This window comes from Lates calcarifer, linkage group LG19 (genome assembly GCF_001640805.2).
Source record: "Lates calcarifer isolate ASB-BC8 linkage group LG19, TLL_Latcal_v3, whole genome shotgun sequence".
NCBI classification, from domain to species: Eukaryota; Metazoa; Chordata; class Actinopteri; family Centropomidae; genus Lates; species Lates calcarifer.
Window position 1 is genome coordinate 15508158 of NC_066851.1, and position 13862 is coordinate 15522019.

The 13862-nt window shown below is 41.6% G+C and overlaps 1 protein-coding gene across 2 annotated transcripts in view; it reads left to right on the top strand.

The window, feature by feature from the left end:
* Positions 1-1215: 1215 nt before the first annotated feature.
* The window catches only part of dph6 (diphthamine biosynthesis 6), a 57117-nt gene continuing 44470 nt past the window's right edge, over positions 1216-13862 (top strand). The window contains exons 1-3 of one of the 2 annotated variants that reach the window (XM_018663688.2): positions 1216-1354; positions 1659-1750; positions 2670-2854. In XM_018663688.2, coding sequence (XP_018519204.1) covers positions 1332-1354; positions 1659-1750; positions 2670-2854 — 300 coding nt within the window. In that variant the 5' untranslated portion in view covers positions 1216-1331. The remainder of the gene's footprint in view (positions 1355-1658; positions 1751-2669; positions 2855-13862) is intronic. The other variant, XM_051078164.1, reaches the window with a different exon arrangement.

The window sequence follows — 13862 nt, forward strand, 5'->3', positions numbered from 1 at the left end:
ATATGCACTAAATCAAGAGCACACTCACACATTAGTGAATATAATCTATGTTCTCAGTCTGTACTGCCTGTATCACCACAGAAATTATGTTCATCTGCAGGTTGTAGATTTTGTAATATATTCAGGAAGTATAAAACAAAAACAAAACCAAAAACAAAAAAGGGAATGTAGTTAAAAGCAACGGGATGAAGAGACGTCTCTCTCAATTTTGTACTCTCAAACAAAATCAGTTGCCTTTGGCCTGCTTAGGGGTAGAAGGTGAGGGAAGCACACAAAAGCTGTGCAATTATTCTGCTCTGGCACAACAACAGAGAGCAAAAGGAGCATCAAAGGCTTTCCTCTGAGCAAAATAGGGCTCCCTCAGAGGAAAAGTGCAACCTGTGTGTGAATACCACTGCATGGACTTTTGGTCCTCTCTTGAGACACAAGAGGCAAAGGATGTGTGTCAGTGTCAGTTTTAGAGTTACTGTGCGTATAGCCACTTTAATTATATTACAGTAAAGTATACATCAGCAAAACTGTAGACAGTATTTTTCAAGATTTACTTTTCTTTAAATATGGTGAGTTTATGAAAGCAATGTGAATGAATGCGAAACTCCTGTTTTGACCATTAAATTTGCCATTAAATTTAGGAAGTGTCCAAAAACCACATATAACTTTTTAAAAAATTTAAAAAATCATCACATAGGAAATAGAGGCTTTCACATGTGATGTGTTCACATCTAACATGTAAAATAATTCCCACATGTAATTAACGTGAAATTTGTTTCATATGTGATAAAAATTTACATGGCTTTTTTTTTTGTAGAAATAAAAAATGATTTCCCCACATGTCAACTGGGCCTGCCTGCATAGTTGTTTGTGTGTTCTGCTGAGAGAAACATTTTATTCATTTATTTTTGCTATTATTATTACTTATTGTTATTTATTTACTTATTTTAAATTATGTATATTTTTCAATTATTTGTTTTACACACTCTTTCATAGCACATCCTACAATAAAGTAATGTCAACATCATATATTGTCTTTTTTATTTAAATATTTTGAATCATCTTAGTTACATTGTTAACTCTGAACAAACTGCACGATCAGCTACTGTCCTTAATTATGACCATACCTTGTTAGGCCAAACCTAGATTTGGATTGGAACTGATTTTCTGTCAGGCATATTCGAGGGCGTCTTGGTGGAGAGAAAGGGTCCTTTAGCAACCCGGAAGCGCAGCTCTCACATGTTGTTGTATACATGCACCTGGCTGCTAAGTTACCCCATTGTGCACTATTGTAACTAATTCTTTTGGTGTCATTAGACTCTTGAGCCAAAAATAAGAAGATGAAAGTGGTCGCGTTGATCAGGTAAACGCGCTTCTTTGCTGTAAATGTCTCACAGATCTGTCACTGGTGTTTTTTGTTAGCATAGCAGTTATTGAATCTCAGATGTGTTGCTGTGAACAAACGCTAGATAACTTGTTCCTGTTAGAATAGAACACCTTTATCCTACTGGTGCAGCTACAGACAGATCCTTCATCGCTGAATATTAATGCTGCTGCGCCGCATCCCCAGATCGCTGCCTGTAGACCCCCTGATAACATATAGCTCTGCATCTTAATGATTCAAAACACAGCTTTACCCATTGCCTATTTCTCATGCTGTGTTCCAGTGGGGGCAAAGACAGCTGCTACAACATGATGCAGTGTGTTGCTGCTGGGCACCGGATCGTAGCTCTGGCCAACCTGCGTCCTGCTCACACAGGTGAGGAAGATGCGCTGCTGGGGTTTAGCTGTGTTCTGCAGGGGTTGGTTGGGCTATATGGGCCAGCCAGCTGCACTTCTGCAGACCAAGAGACAAAGAGCTGTGCATGATAAAGACACTGCGGAAAATGTATGTGTTTTATGTATGAACTGTAGGAAGCATGCTAGATATGCAGGCATGCTACAAGACTTCAGCTGGGCTGAAAAATAAATTAAAAACCCAAGATATCTGTTTTTCATGATGTTCCTGTATACACTGAATAAAAATATCCATATAATTAAATATGTAAAAATACACTGGCATTTTAAAAACTTTTATATATGAGATAAGTTTCACTTTGAACTATTTTTCTATGCAGGAAAAGCCTGTTCACACTCACACACTTGATGGTGTTCACACCCAGAAGCTGCCTCTTACAACCCCAGGGTCATCTATTGGCCACTGAGCAGCTCCACCGAATTAGGGTTTAAGGGTCTTGCTCAGGGGTGTCGCAAGTGGTGGTAATGAGGAAGGGGCAAGTGCTGCTCATTCACTTTACCCACCCAGATTTATTCTACCAGTCTAAGGGACTGGACCAGTTACTTCAGAGTTACTAGTCACTATCGCTAAAATAGTGAATGTTATACTTCTGTTCATCTATGGCTCTAGCCTAATGTCGTCTAGACAGTTTTCCCATTGTATTGCAACCACATCTAATGAGTAATCAATTTATCAAGAAAATTTTCTTCAGATTGAACAGTAATGAACATAATCAGCTGTTGTAGCTCTAATCTAATATGAACCTGTGGATGTTTTAACCTTAATTAAAGCATTCCAACATTACATCATGTGAATTTCAGTAAACTTATCATCTCTTTTTTTCAGACATGATTAAAGCCTCGTCATCAGACACTTAAATGTCTTTTCTTCTGTGCTGCAGATGAGTTGGACAGTTACATGTACCAGACAGTGGGCCACCAGGCCATAGAGCTGTATGCTGAAGCCATGGATCTGCCTTTGTACAGACGGACCATCCAGGGCTCCAGCCTGGACACCAGCAGAAACTACAGTAAGACAGAAGGGGATGAGGTGGAGGACCTGTATGAGCTGCTGTGCCTTGTCAAGGTAGGGCCTCACTGTCCCCACCATTAGTGAGAGATACAGTAAATGATGTTATTATCCCAGCAGTGTGTCTGTCAGCAGAGTATATGCTGCCTGGCATTTGGGTTTCAAAAACTGTTGATAAGTGTAGCTCAGCTTTGTAACAGTTGATTAACCTTATTTGTATGTTACACACAGAAGTAACAAAGCAGCAGGAGCACTGTTGTCCTGATTTCTGCCACCTGTTAAACTGAAGCCCAGTATTTACTTGTGCTTTAGCCTTGGTTCACTTTAATGGCTCTTTAGAGAAATATCTCTCTCTCTCTGTATCCATAAAAAGCCTATATAAAAACTAGACCTATCAAAATTTATCTCTTAAGATGTAATGTATCAGTGACTGTGTTCAAGTGTCTTCACCCACTATTTATTTACCTGGCTCTTTGCCATTTTGTCATGGGTTGATACAGAACAATCAGGCTGAATGATGCATCTCTAAATTATGTGTCACAAACAAACACAATATGTTCTTTAAACTGGATAATTTGTAGGAATATCTTAGTTTCTCATTCCACCAGAAACACTGCATTCAGTAAACTGAATTAGATATTTCTAAATTTTGAATATTTCTTTGACATGCATACCCTATATAACTGATATTTTATATCTGAAGGGATAGATTTTGAGTGGGCTATTTTTATTTTATTTTATGTTTTTTTTCTACAGCAACTTAAAAGATATGCACATCAATATTCAATTATATAAGTATAAGTATAAGTATAATAAGTACAAACCTACATACAAATATGTACCTCTCAGAAAAACTCAGAGAGACATGAACAAATGACATTAATTACCTTCTAGAATTAAAAAAAATACTTATTTTAAATGTCATATTAGAAGCATGATATGTTATTAATAAAATACTGCGTATTTGGAGTAGTATTGCAATACAGCATAATTATGTGAGCTCACTACTGCAATGCTTCATTGAGCGCATACAAAAGTAGCCATCGTTTTGACTCCTGGCCACCACTGACATATGCTTGACTGCTTTTTAGTGAACAAGCTCTCAGAGCACTACTAAACTTCTCATCTCGGCTAAGGTTCATGACATATGTCACACTGTTGAGATGTTTTACAAGTCATTCTCTATGGATTCATAGTCACTTAGTAGCCCATCAACACTGTCTCAAAGAGGCTCTGCTTGTCTGGCTTCATCTGGCCTGCTTTACACTAACAGTCCTTAGCACCTATTTTAAAGTGCAACCAAGCTGCTCGGGAGATTAAAAAGCCATGTTAGTGCTTTTAGTCTGTCTTATTTAGTATGTCTTCATTCCACTTTCAAAGTGGAGTAAGTTTTCTTTTTTATCTTACTCTGGGAAAATAGTGTGCCCGTTGTATCAGTTTATCAAAGTTTTATGTGTGAAGTTGGATTGAGGTGCCCTTCAACAACTGGCTTCACAGGAAAAATTATATTCTTTTTTTTATCTCACTTGACAGAAGATCAGATGCAAAAATTAATCACCAAATGAATATTTAATCAAATACCACTTTTGCCAGGACACTGCGAAAATATTCATTTGATGCCAAATTATGTATGAGACCTTGGTGGTCTGATGTGGTGCAGGGTGGCTGACTGACAGGTTTGAGACAACTGCGTATATGTTTAACACACCGCTGGCACTGCCTGCCTACCTGACCGCCTGCAGCCATGAGCAATCTACCTGGACGCGCACTTTAACAGCAGCAACAGCTCTCCCTGCTGTCAGTGCAAACAGGGTGTGGGGATTGATCTGTGTAACAATTTTTTCCCCTTCTGCACAATCTCTCATTTTAGCTTGCAGCATCAAAATTTTAGGGCTTCTTATGGGATGTTGGATGGGAGTTTGTTGTTGAGGTGGGAGTTAGGCTTGATGTGGTGCGTGGTTCTTCCTGTAGGTCTGTGTGAAGACATGTTCATCCGGAGCAGAGGGCTGCTCCAGGGTCCCTGCGTGTCTGCACACCGCTTCAGTGGCCAGTCAGCCTGCCTCGGGGCATTTCGCGCCCTCTGCCTGACTTTCTTTGTTGTCTTCTTTATAAATCGCCAGCTTTACACAAGCAGCTACATGAGACGGCTCTTGTTTGCGTGTTTTCTTGTGAGTACGAGTGTTTCGAAGGGTCCAATTTATGGTTTTGGGACTCTCATAAGTATTCACAGTCAAATAGCGGACGTGTCTCTGGTACGTGATGCAATATGCCATCTCTGCCTGTGGTCAGGGCTCTAATTGCAAAGGGCTGCTAATTTCCCATTTCCAGGGCTTCTCTGGTCTGACCTCACCAGTCAGACGGGCCATAGATCATGGCAGTTGTACTCCCATGGGGCCCTCTCGGGCTAGCAGACCTCCAGTCGTTTACCCTTCTCACCGTCATCAACAGACCTGCACCATAAACAACGGGCTTCCTCTCTCGCTCACTAAGTGATGTCAACCATAGGAATAAAACTTTCTTATCTCAAATTTCAAGTTGCTACTCTCTGTTTTTTTTTTTCCAGCATTCTCACTAATCTATAGGTTCACTGTCTGACTGAAGGGTAGTAAACTCACTGAAATCAATGAAGTCCCTGTATTTAGAAAGTCACACAATCCACACAATCAACCATCATCAGAAAATCACAGGATCTCAAATCTCCTCTTAAAATGTCACAGATCATCGGCACATTCAGTTATGTTCATCAGATGTGCCTACTTTATTATTTTATGTTTATATTAAAATGTTTTTTTCTCACCATAAAGTTTGTGGTGTTGTTGATTAGTGAAGAAAATGATAGAGGGGGGAGAAAGGGAGAAAAACACTTCTTTTGATAATGAGCTGTTAAATCACCCTCACTGAAAAAGAACAGTTTTTGCATGAAAAAATGTGTTCTGTTTGGAAAGTGTGATATTTTGAAAGATTCTTTCTAGCAGTTTGAATTAATTAGAAGTTACAAGATTATATTTGGCAAATGACACTTGAGCATAGATGAAAGATTTTTTTTTCTCAGATCCGGAGTTGATGAGTTTTAAGTGGAATATTCTTCCCTCTTCCTCCTCCTCCTCCTCTTTTGCAACGCTGGCAACACACTCATAGCATGAGCCAACAGTGCCATCTACAGACCATGCCCAGAAGCTGAAATAAACCAAAGATACTCTCCACACTTTGGCTCTTCAAGAATGAATGTTTGGAGCCATTCAGAAGAATCAAAGGAAGAGATCATATTCTTCAGAACCATTGTTAATAGAGGGGGGAAAAAACCCAATTATAATAGAAAAAATGAGCCGTCCATCCCCAGGTAGTAGGGATAATGGCAGAATGACAATGTGGCCCTATCCTCGGCCCCTTTGCTCTCATCACTGGCTGTGTATGGCAGTGTGTCTTTGAAGTGTGTAACCTGATAGACATGCAAGTCATAGCATCCCATCCTGCTAGGTGCTGATCTTTGAACCCGCTCTTTGAGTGGGAGAAATAACAGTCAGCGGTGGGGGGGAATCTTTCAGTTTTGAACATCTATGGCTGTGAGGGTATATTTTCATAGAATAGATGATGTTGTTGCGTCCTCTGCCAGGCTTTGAAGGGAAAGTTAAAAAAAAATGCAGATTGTGGTAGGTAAATATACTCTCTTTCTAATATCTTTCCCCCTGTTCTACACATACTGTAGGTTTTTTGTCCATATTTCATGTGTGTAGTTAGTCTGCTCTCCTCTGCTGTGATCTGCTCTGATGTGTGATACAGATCAGCAGTGTCAGTCACCCCTGGCTGTAACGCCAGTCCCCCCGAAGGCCTGCAAAACTCCTCATATTAGTCATATCACATCCCTCAAGTCCTTTATCCTCTTCTCTGTGCTCTGTGACCTGACACAGTGGCTCTTTATGCCCCGTGACCCTGCTTGTGTGTGTGTGCGTGCGCATGCACGCTTGTGTGTTCAAGGTCAGGTCAAACCGGGCCTCTGTTACATGATAACAGGTCTATCGCTGTTCTCCTTACACACCTCTGCCTCACCTCTTTCTTTTTTGACCCAGTTCGCCTTCTTTCAACACTTTACGGTGGGGAAAAGTGCTCTCACCGCTCTCATCTGTACACTCTTTTCCTATCTGCCAAACCCACTGTATACTGCTATTTTCTAAGATGGTTTTTGGCAGATAGAGCATTTTACAACACAAAGATGTTGGACCTTGAAAGCAGCACAACCTATATGAATGGTGGTGAGTTTTAGAAAGCTGCAACTGGAGCTTCAATTGCTTGATGTAGTAATAAATACAATGTAAAAAGATAGTGACTCTATTCCTGCAACTCTGCAACCTTTGAGCTGATGAATAAAGACAAAGACATTTAAGCTCATTAGAGTGATGAGGAACAATAGATGATATCTATGCACACGTTCCTTTCTGCCAGCTCTAATTAGCAGCACTGTGACATCTCTGTCGTACTCAGACCCAGCTCTCAGAACGATGGAAATGTTACTTTCAAATCTAATTTCCTATCTTGTAATGCAATCGACTTTGCAGAAACACTGTTTTTTTTTGTTTTTTTTTTTTTTTTGATAGCTGATACCGTGGGTCAGTTAACACCCAAATTCCTCCCTCCTTCCCTCTCTCTTTTTTTTTTTTTTATCAAACCAGTATTCTTTTTTTTTTTTTCCTGGAGTTGTCTGGGACAGTCTTGGAGGAGTGCACTGAGACCTTTGGCCTTTGTAGATGAAACATTCTTTTCTGTTGGTGTGTGTTAAAACACCTTGTTTTTAGTGAGATAATCCTTCTTAAATGTACACATGCCCCCCTCCTGACGTTTATTGCACATACACATACACACACTCCCTCCGCAATCATCCTCAGTCTCTACGGCCGCTCTACTATCGACATCAGCAGACAAGAGTGGGGCCCTGTGAGATCGCGGATCCAGCCTGTCCACAAGTCCAAACATTCTTTTTTTTAATTCTTCCCTCTCCCTTGCTTGCTCCTTCTATCTTTCTTCTTGCTGGTATCTTTGTCTCCATTGTGTTGTTGTCGCACTTTCATCCGGACCCTTCAGAAGCCTGGCACTGCGTTGTTGCGAGTTGCCCTGATGGAGGTGTATCCTGCTGCGAGGAAAGGAGGGAGAGGGACTGAGGGAGAGGAGAAAGAAAGGAGCAGAGAGGAGGAGGAGGAGGAGGACGGCAGGCTGACTGGCTGGCTGGCTGGTAGGCAGGCAGAGGAATCTTCAGTCGAACCAGGAGCTCTGTGGTATTGATTAGGGAGCTGAGGTGTTGTGAGACAAGTCGTTGAGGAGGGGTGCGAACTATGAAGGAAAGGAGAGGAAGGGTGGGGGGGGGGGGTCAAAATCAAACACGCAGCCCTTCTCTGATTACCGGCATGGTGCTGCATTAGGCTTACATCGGGGGCTCAACAGGAAAATGGATTTCTTTAAAAAGCTGCTTAATACATAAATCATGACCTCTGGGGTCACAGCAAGGGTTTAGGAGATCCGATCAATAACAAAGCTAATGCAAGCTTGTTGTAGCTGGTTTGTGGTGCAGAGAGACCTCTAAATGGTGTTATTGGAAGTAGCTTACAAGCAGTCTAAGACCGATGGATAATCACTTTGTAGAAAGTTTGTTTTATTATATTTTCAGCCTGAGTTCAGAGTGCCTGACTTAAATATATATTTCAGCATGAGCTAGTATAGATTCCTTCATACAGCTGTCTCTCTGTGTCGCCTCTCTATGTGATAGCCATTGTTATCTTTTCCTTTGGTCTGAGACTGCTTGTATTTATGTTGGTCGACACAGTGGCAGTGGGGTTGAGATTGCAGGCTTGTTTTGCACATGAGGAAGGATAGCATTAGTGCTGAGATAATGGCGCTCTGTATTGTTCGCTGGCCGTGTGGAAGTGGTGGGACAGGATCTATTAGACGCAGGCCCATTTCCCTCCAACTGACTCTAACAGTCCCCGCAAACATTAGATAAAGAGCCTAGCCTCAAGCCTTTGTAATTTGTTTGTATTTTTCTGCTTAATGTACTTTGCTCAATCTTGTTTAGCGATGATGGAAGCTGATAGCCTTATCTCGCCTTGCCAAGGGCATGAGCCACTACCACTGCTTGGTTGAACATTGTTCCAATGAAGAACGTGTATGTGTTTATGGTCTATTTTTCGGATTTTATTTTGATACTGGATGAACTGCAGATGTATCTAGAGGTTATTTGCATTTGAGCTATTGGTTAATATGTTCTATTATGCACTGATGTAAATAAACCGTTATGGTTTGTTTCTCTCTTTTGTTTTATTGTTCATATTAAAAATTAAGACAAATCTGTGATCATGTTCTAGCCCTGGCTGACCAAATGTGATTTGTTTTCTCATTTTTGTCATTGTGTGTTTTGTCATTTTTTCCAAATGCATTTGGATTTCATTTTCAAAACAGCTGCTACTTTTGATCATCAGAGATCAGTTTTTACTTGTTCACTGTCACCCTCAATGAAAATATCTTTTTTTCAGCCTGTTTCTTTCTCTTTTTTTCACAAAAAAAGCCACATTTTAAATTAATCTGAAAATGTTTAATACTTACTTGCTTCAGTTCTCCATTTGGATTCTAGCCAGTTATTTTTTTTTTAAACTCTGCAGCCATGTAAAAGTGTGAAGGATGATCGAGCCATTTAAGGAAAACAAAAGTCAAGGAGGGGGTTGGTCTCGTAATAAAACCTTTTAAACTCAAAAGTATCAACAGCTAGTCAGACCCAATACTGTCTGCCTCGGAGCAGACAGCTGAGGAATACTGCGAAGTCTTTCAACTCCCTGCCATTCATCTACTCCAAAATTAAGAGGGCTTTTATGTTTTGTTTTGTGAACCATTCCCCACAAGAAATATTTGTGGCAGGCCTCATCACCTCCCGCAGCTAAAGTCATAACCAGCCGTAGAAAAACACTGTCTGGAGTCTGGAGAGTGGGTTAAACCAGCATCACTGCTATATTTTCTTCTGGTGTGTCTCAAGGGAGGGAAAAGGGGGTGTGTGATGTGTGTGTGTGTGTGTGTGTGTGGGGGGGGGGGGGGGGGGTGACCATGATGTCTGTTGGAGCTATGGAGGATAGAGGACAGGAGAGCCAAGATGCCAAGAGCCTGGAACCTGACCTCACCAGAAAAACATTTACATTTTGGAGTGTGTGTGTGTGTGTGTGTTTGTGAGCCACTGCACAACTATGTGCATGTGTATCCATGGACATTCGTACATGTGCACGCTGTACACCCTGTGGACTAGGTGGTTGTTACGGACCATGAAAAGCAACTGACATAGTTTACCTCTCTGTGGCATGAGACTCCCTCTTTGATTCTGTCCTTTTCGCTTTTTGGAAGCAGTTTCCTGTCTCAGACACTCAAACACTCTTACTTCAGCCAAGTGGGAATGTTTTCTGTGACAGAGCTGGGATTATGACTTTGTTTTATGCCCTACAGAAAGCTGTTACAGATGCTTATTTATTGGAACACCTTATCCTTTTTAACGGCGAGAGGCGAGGAGACCTTGAGTGTTTGGAGGAAGTTACATGATTTCCTGTCATCCAAAAAAAATTTTTTTAATCCCAAAACAGTTTGTTGTCTGAGAGTAGACGCACAGAGTGACAATTTGTTTAATGTAGAAACAACCATTAAAATATTGAATTTTTTAAGAGCCAGTAATAACTAAACTTGTTCGCTTGAATTACAAGTATTCATGGACATACAGTACATCGATAAATGACCTTATGTCTCCCTGCTGCTTCCCAGCATTTAGTTTTCCATGCGTGTTGATATGGAAAGCCTCCTTGTCCTTGGCCTGCTGAAACTAGGGCTTTGTGCTTGCTTTGGCCAAGGCCCTCTCCCTCCCTGCCTGACGACTGGCTGGGCCTGTGTTTACGTAACCATATATATCTGAGAGGAAACTCGTGAAACGTTAATCTCTCTACTTTTTAACCCTGATGAATTTCTACATTTTCCAGCTGTGCGGCATGGCATATTTATGCTCAGGCTCTATCGCTGAAAACAGCTCTGTCATTGTAAATGAATCACTATCCAAGACTAAAGAGTATGTGTGTGTGTGTGTGTGTGTGTGTGTGTGTGTGTGTGTGTGTGTGTGTGTGTAAACTTCAGGCTAGGAAACTGTACAAATACAAACCCAGCCATGAAAAGCTGCACCAGTGCCTTCGTGGATAGAGTCTGCAGCTTCTTTTTCATTCCTCTCTGGACTCGAATCGGCACATGCACGAGCCTGTCACTTGTCACATTTCTCTGGGTTGACGAGCGCCGCTCACTCATCGCGTTGATGAGACAATGTCCCATGTCACATCCTCTGTTGGCTCGGTCACACCTGCATCGTGGCCTCAGCTGAGGGCAATAATTTCCCCTATTCTGCTTCCTCCCTGCCCTTCTTGTAACTCCGGCACGCATCATCTCTGGAACCGGGTCGGGGGCATTTAGGTTTATGAGCAGCTGGCTTTGTGAGTAGTTTGTTTTTCTTATTCCTCCGCTCCTGTATGGTTGAAGACTGACACGTGGTGAGTCATCTCGCCTGCCCATCCACAAGCACAAAGGAAGAGCCCGTCTTTCAACAGCTGCTTCAAACAGACAGCCCCACCAATTTACCAAGGGGAATGTCTCTGAAAGCCTTTTAGAAAGAGGTTTTGGCCGATGTTTGTTTTACAAAGACATTCGCTAAGCCTACATGTCCATTTGTTGCTTTATTTTGATGGATCAGACATTGTACATAGTGTTTTGGCGTCAGTGTACATATAAGCAGTATATAATCTTGTAAGAATTGGGTGTAACTTATAACTTTATAATTGGTGTGTACCCTGTAGCTTGTGCACACCTCTTCCACATCCTATCACTCCTTTACCAACTCTGGGAGTCACCTTGGAGTATAACTGTCTCTACAGAATGATAATGAGAATGCTGATTTAAAACAAATAAGCAGTGTCTCCTCCTACTAAGCTCATACTAAGCTTCCTGTCAGTTTGGCATGTCTGAGTTGTCAGAACAGCCCAACATGCCCCAGGACTGTGTCTGCATTACATTAAACACAATCACTTGACCCTAGCTGGCCCTATCCCGTGTACCACATCTACTTGAGCTGCTTCAACAAGGTCCAACCCGCCCCCTCTGTGTTCCCACCATGTAGAGAAACAGGGGAGAACAATCCCATTACATTACAACAGGGCCCAGAGCTGATCTAATGGAGAGAACATTAAAACCATGTCGCGTCCAGTCACTTACTTGATGGAAGTGAGGGATCATGAGGAGGAGAGATGGAGAGGAGGAAGGACTGTTGGAGAGAAGGGGGAAGGAGTAGGAGGCTGCGGGGTTAGAAGTAGTGTCACTATGACGGTGCGGATGCAGCGATGGAGAGTATGCTGATGGTACTCCGATGCCCTTGAGCAAACTGTCATTCAAGCCACTTAAATTAATTTCTCCACCTTGTCTTCTTCCCCGCCTCCCCACCATCACACACAAGCATACGACACGCAGGAGGCTGTAACATAATAGAACGCACACGTCAACAACTTTGGACTCGATAAAAAGAGGATTTTGTGATGGAAATAAGTGGCCTTGTGTCTTTAATAGTCAAGATCTGCCAGCTCTGGCTTCCGAGTTGTCAGAAAAGGCTGAAGCAGGCATTTTGGAAACCCACCATTTTGCAAAATGGTGCTTTGTATTGTTAGGGTGTATAATTAAGATCTCATTGTGACAGCCATTGAGGGAGCTAATGAGGGTTCTGATGTATTCCATATGAATATGAATATTGAATTTTTAATATTTTATGGTTTTCTAATTGCCTTGGTTGCTGTTAATGGCTTTGACTGTTGAATATTACCCAGACTGAATGTGTGGCATGCGTAAGTACCTTTTCAAGCTGAGAGCTGATAAAATAGCTGCATTCTTATGCAGAATTTTTTGCTTTATGATTGTCGTGTATTGTATGTGTCTTTGGGGCAGATACATATCTTGACTGAAGGCATGTCTGTGACTGTGAATACATTTGAACCACTCTTTTACTCCCTTACCAAGATGAATGTATATATAATTACAAAGTATATCACATACACTACCTTGATATAGAGTTTAATGGCCGTGTCGTTTTTTTGTAGAGCATGTCTGCTGGCCTTAATCTTCCCCACAGCTGACATCTTAATAACTCAGCCCTCTCCATCCATTTCCACAGGAGACATCCGGATGTGGGGGAAGGATTAGTTTAATGAATTTGACAATTAGTAACAGAAGTTAATGACTGCATGGGGCTAAGTACCCTGATGGACATGGCTGGGGGGACTGAGGGCTTCCATTGCTCTGGGCCATAGATCCTCATTAATAGCTTTTCTGCCTGCAGGAGAGGACAGGGGAAGCCAGGCCAGGCCTTTGTTTAGTCTGCTTCTGACGGGGCTACAAGGGAGTTGCACTGTTGCACAACGCCACGCCAGAATTAGTCCCGCTCTGGGCATGAGTTAATACAGGGCCTGAGGTCCTGGATAAGGTGAAGGTTCCTTTAATGAACTAGGGTCATTAAATGTTGAAAAAAGAAAAGTGACGCAGAATCAGGACAGGGAGGGAGCTCGGATCTTGTGCCAACAGTCATGAAGAAAGAAAAGTGGTTTGTGGGTCACAGGAGTCCAGATGACCTCTGCCTTGATTTATCATTATGTTAGCTTCTTACCCGGATCCCACCTCTAATGTAGTCAAAACATCGTTTAGCCAGATAGCTCTCATAAAGATTTTATTATTATTTATTATTATACTGTGCTTCATGAGCTACCTTGTCGCTTTGTCAGGTATTCCCACCATAAACCATTTTGATAAATTTTTCAGCTACCATAAAATCAAAGTTTGTATTTTTTATGGCATCATGAATACACATGGAACAATTCCCATAATATCCGTCAATTCAGATTTATACATACATATACCCATGCTTCACAATAATTCATCCTACCTTTCCCACAGAGGATGAGAAAGTATGTCTAGAATTTGTAAAATCACATCCAGAGCAGCATTAGCTGCCCCCTCATTCCTGCCTGTCTCA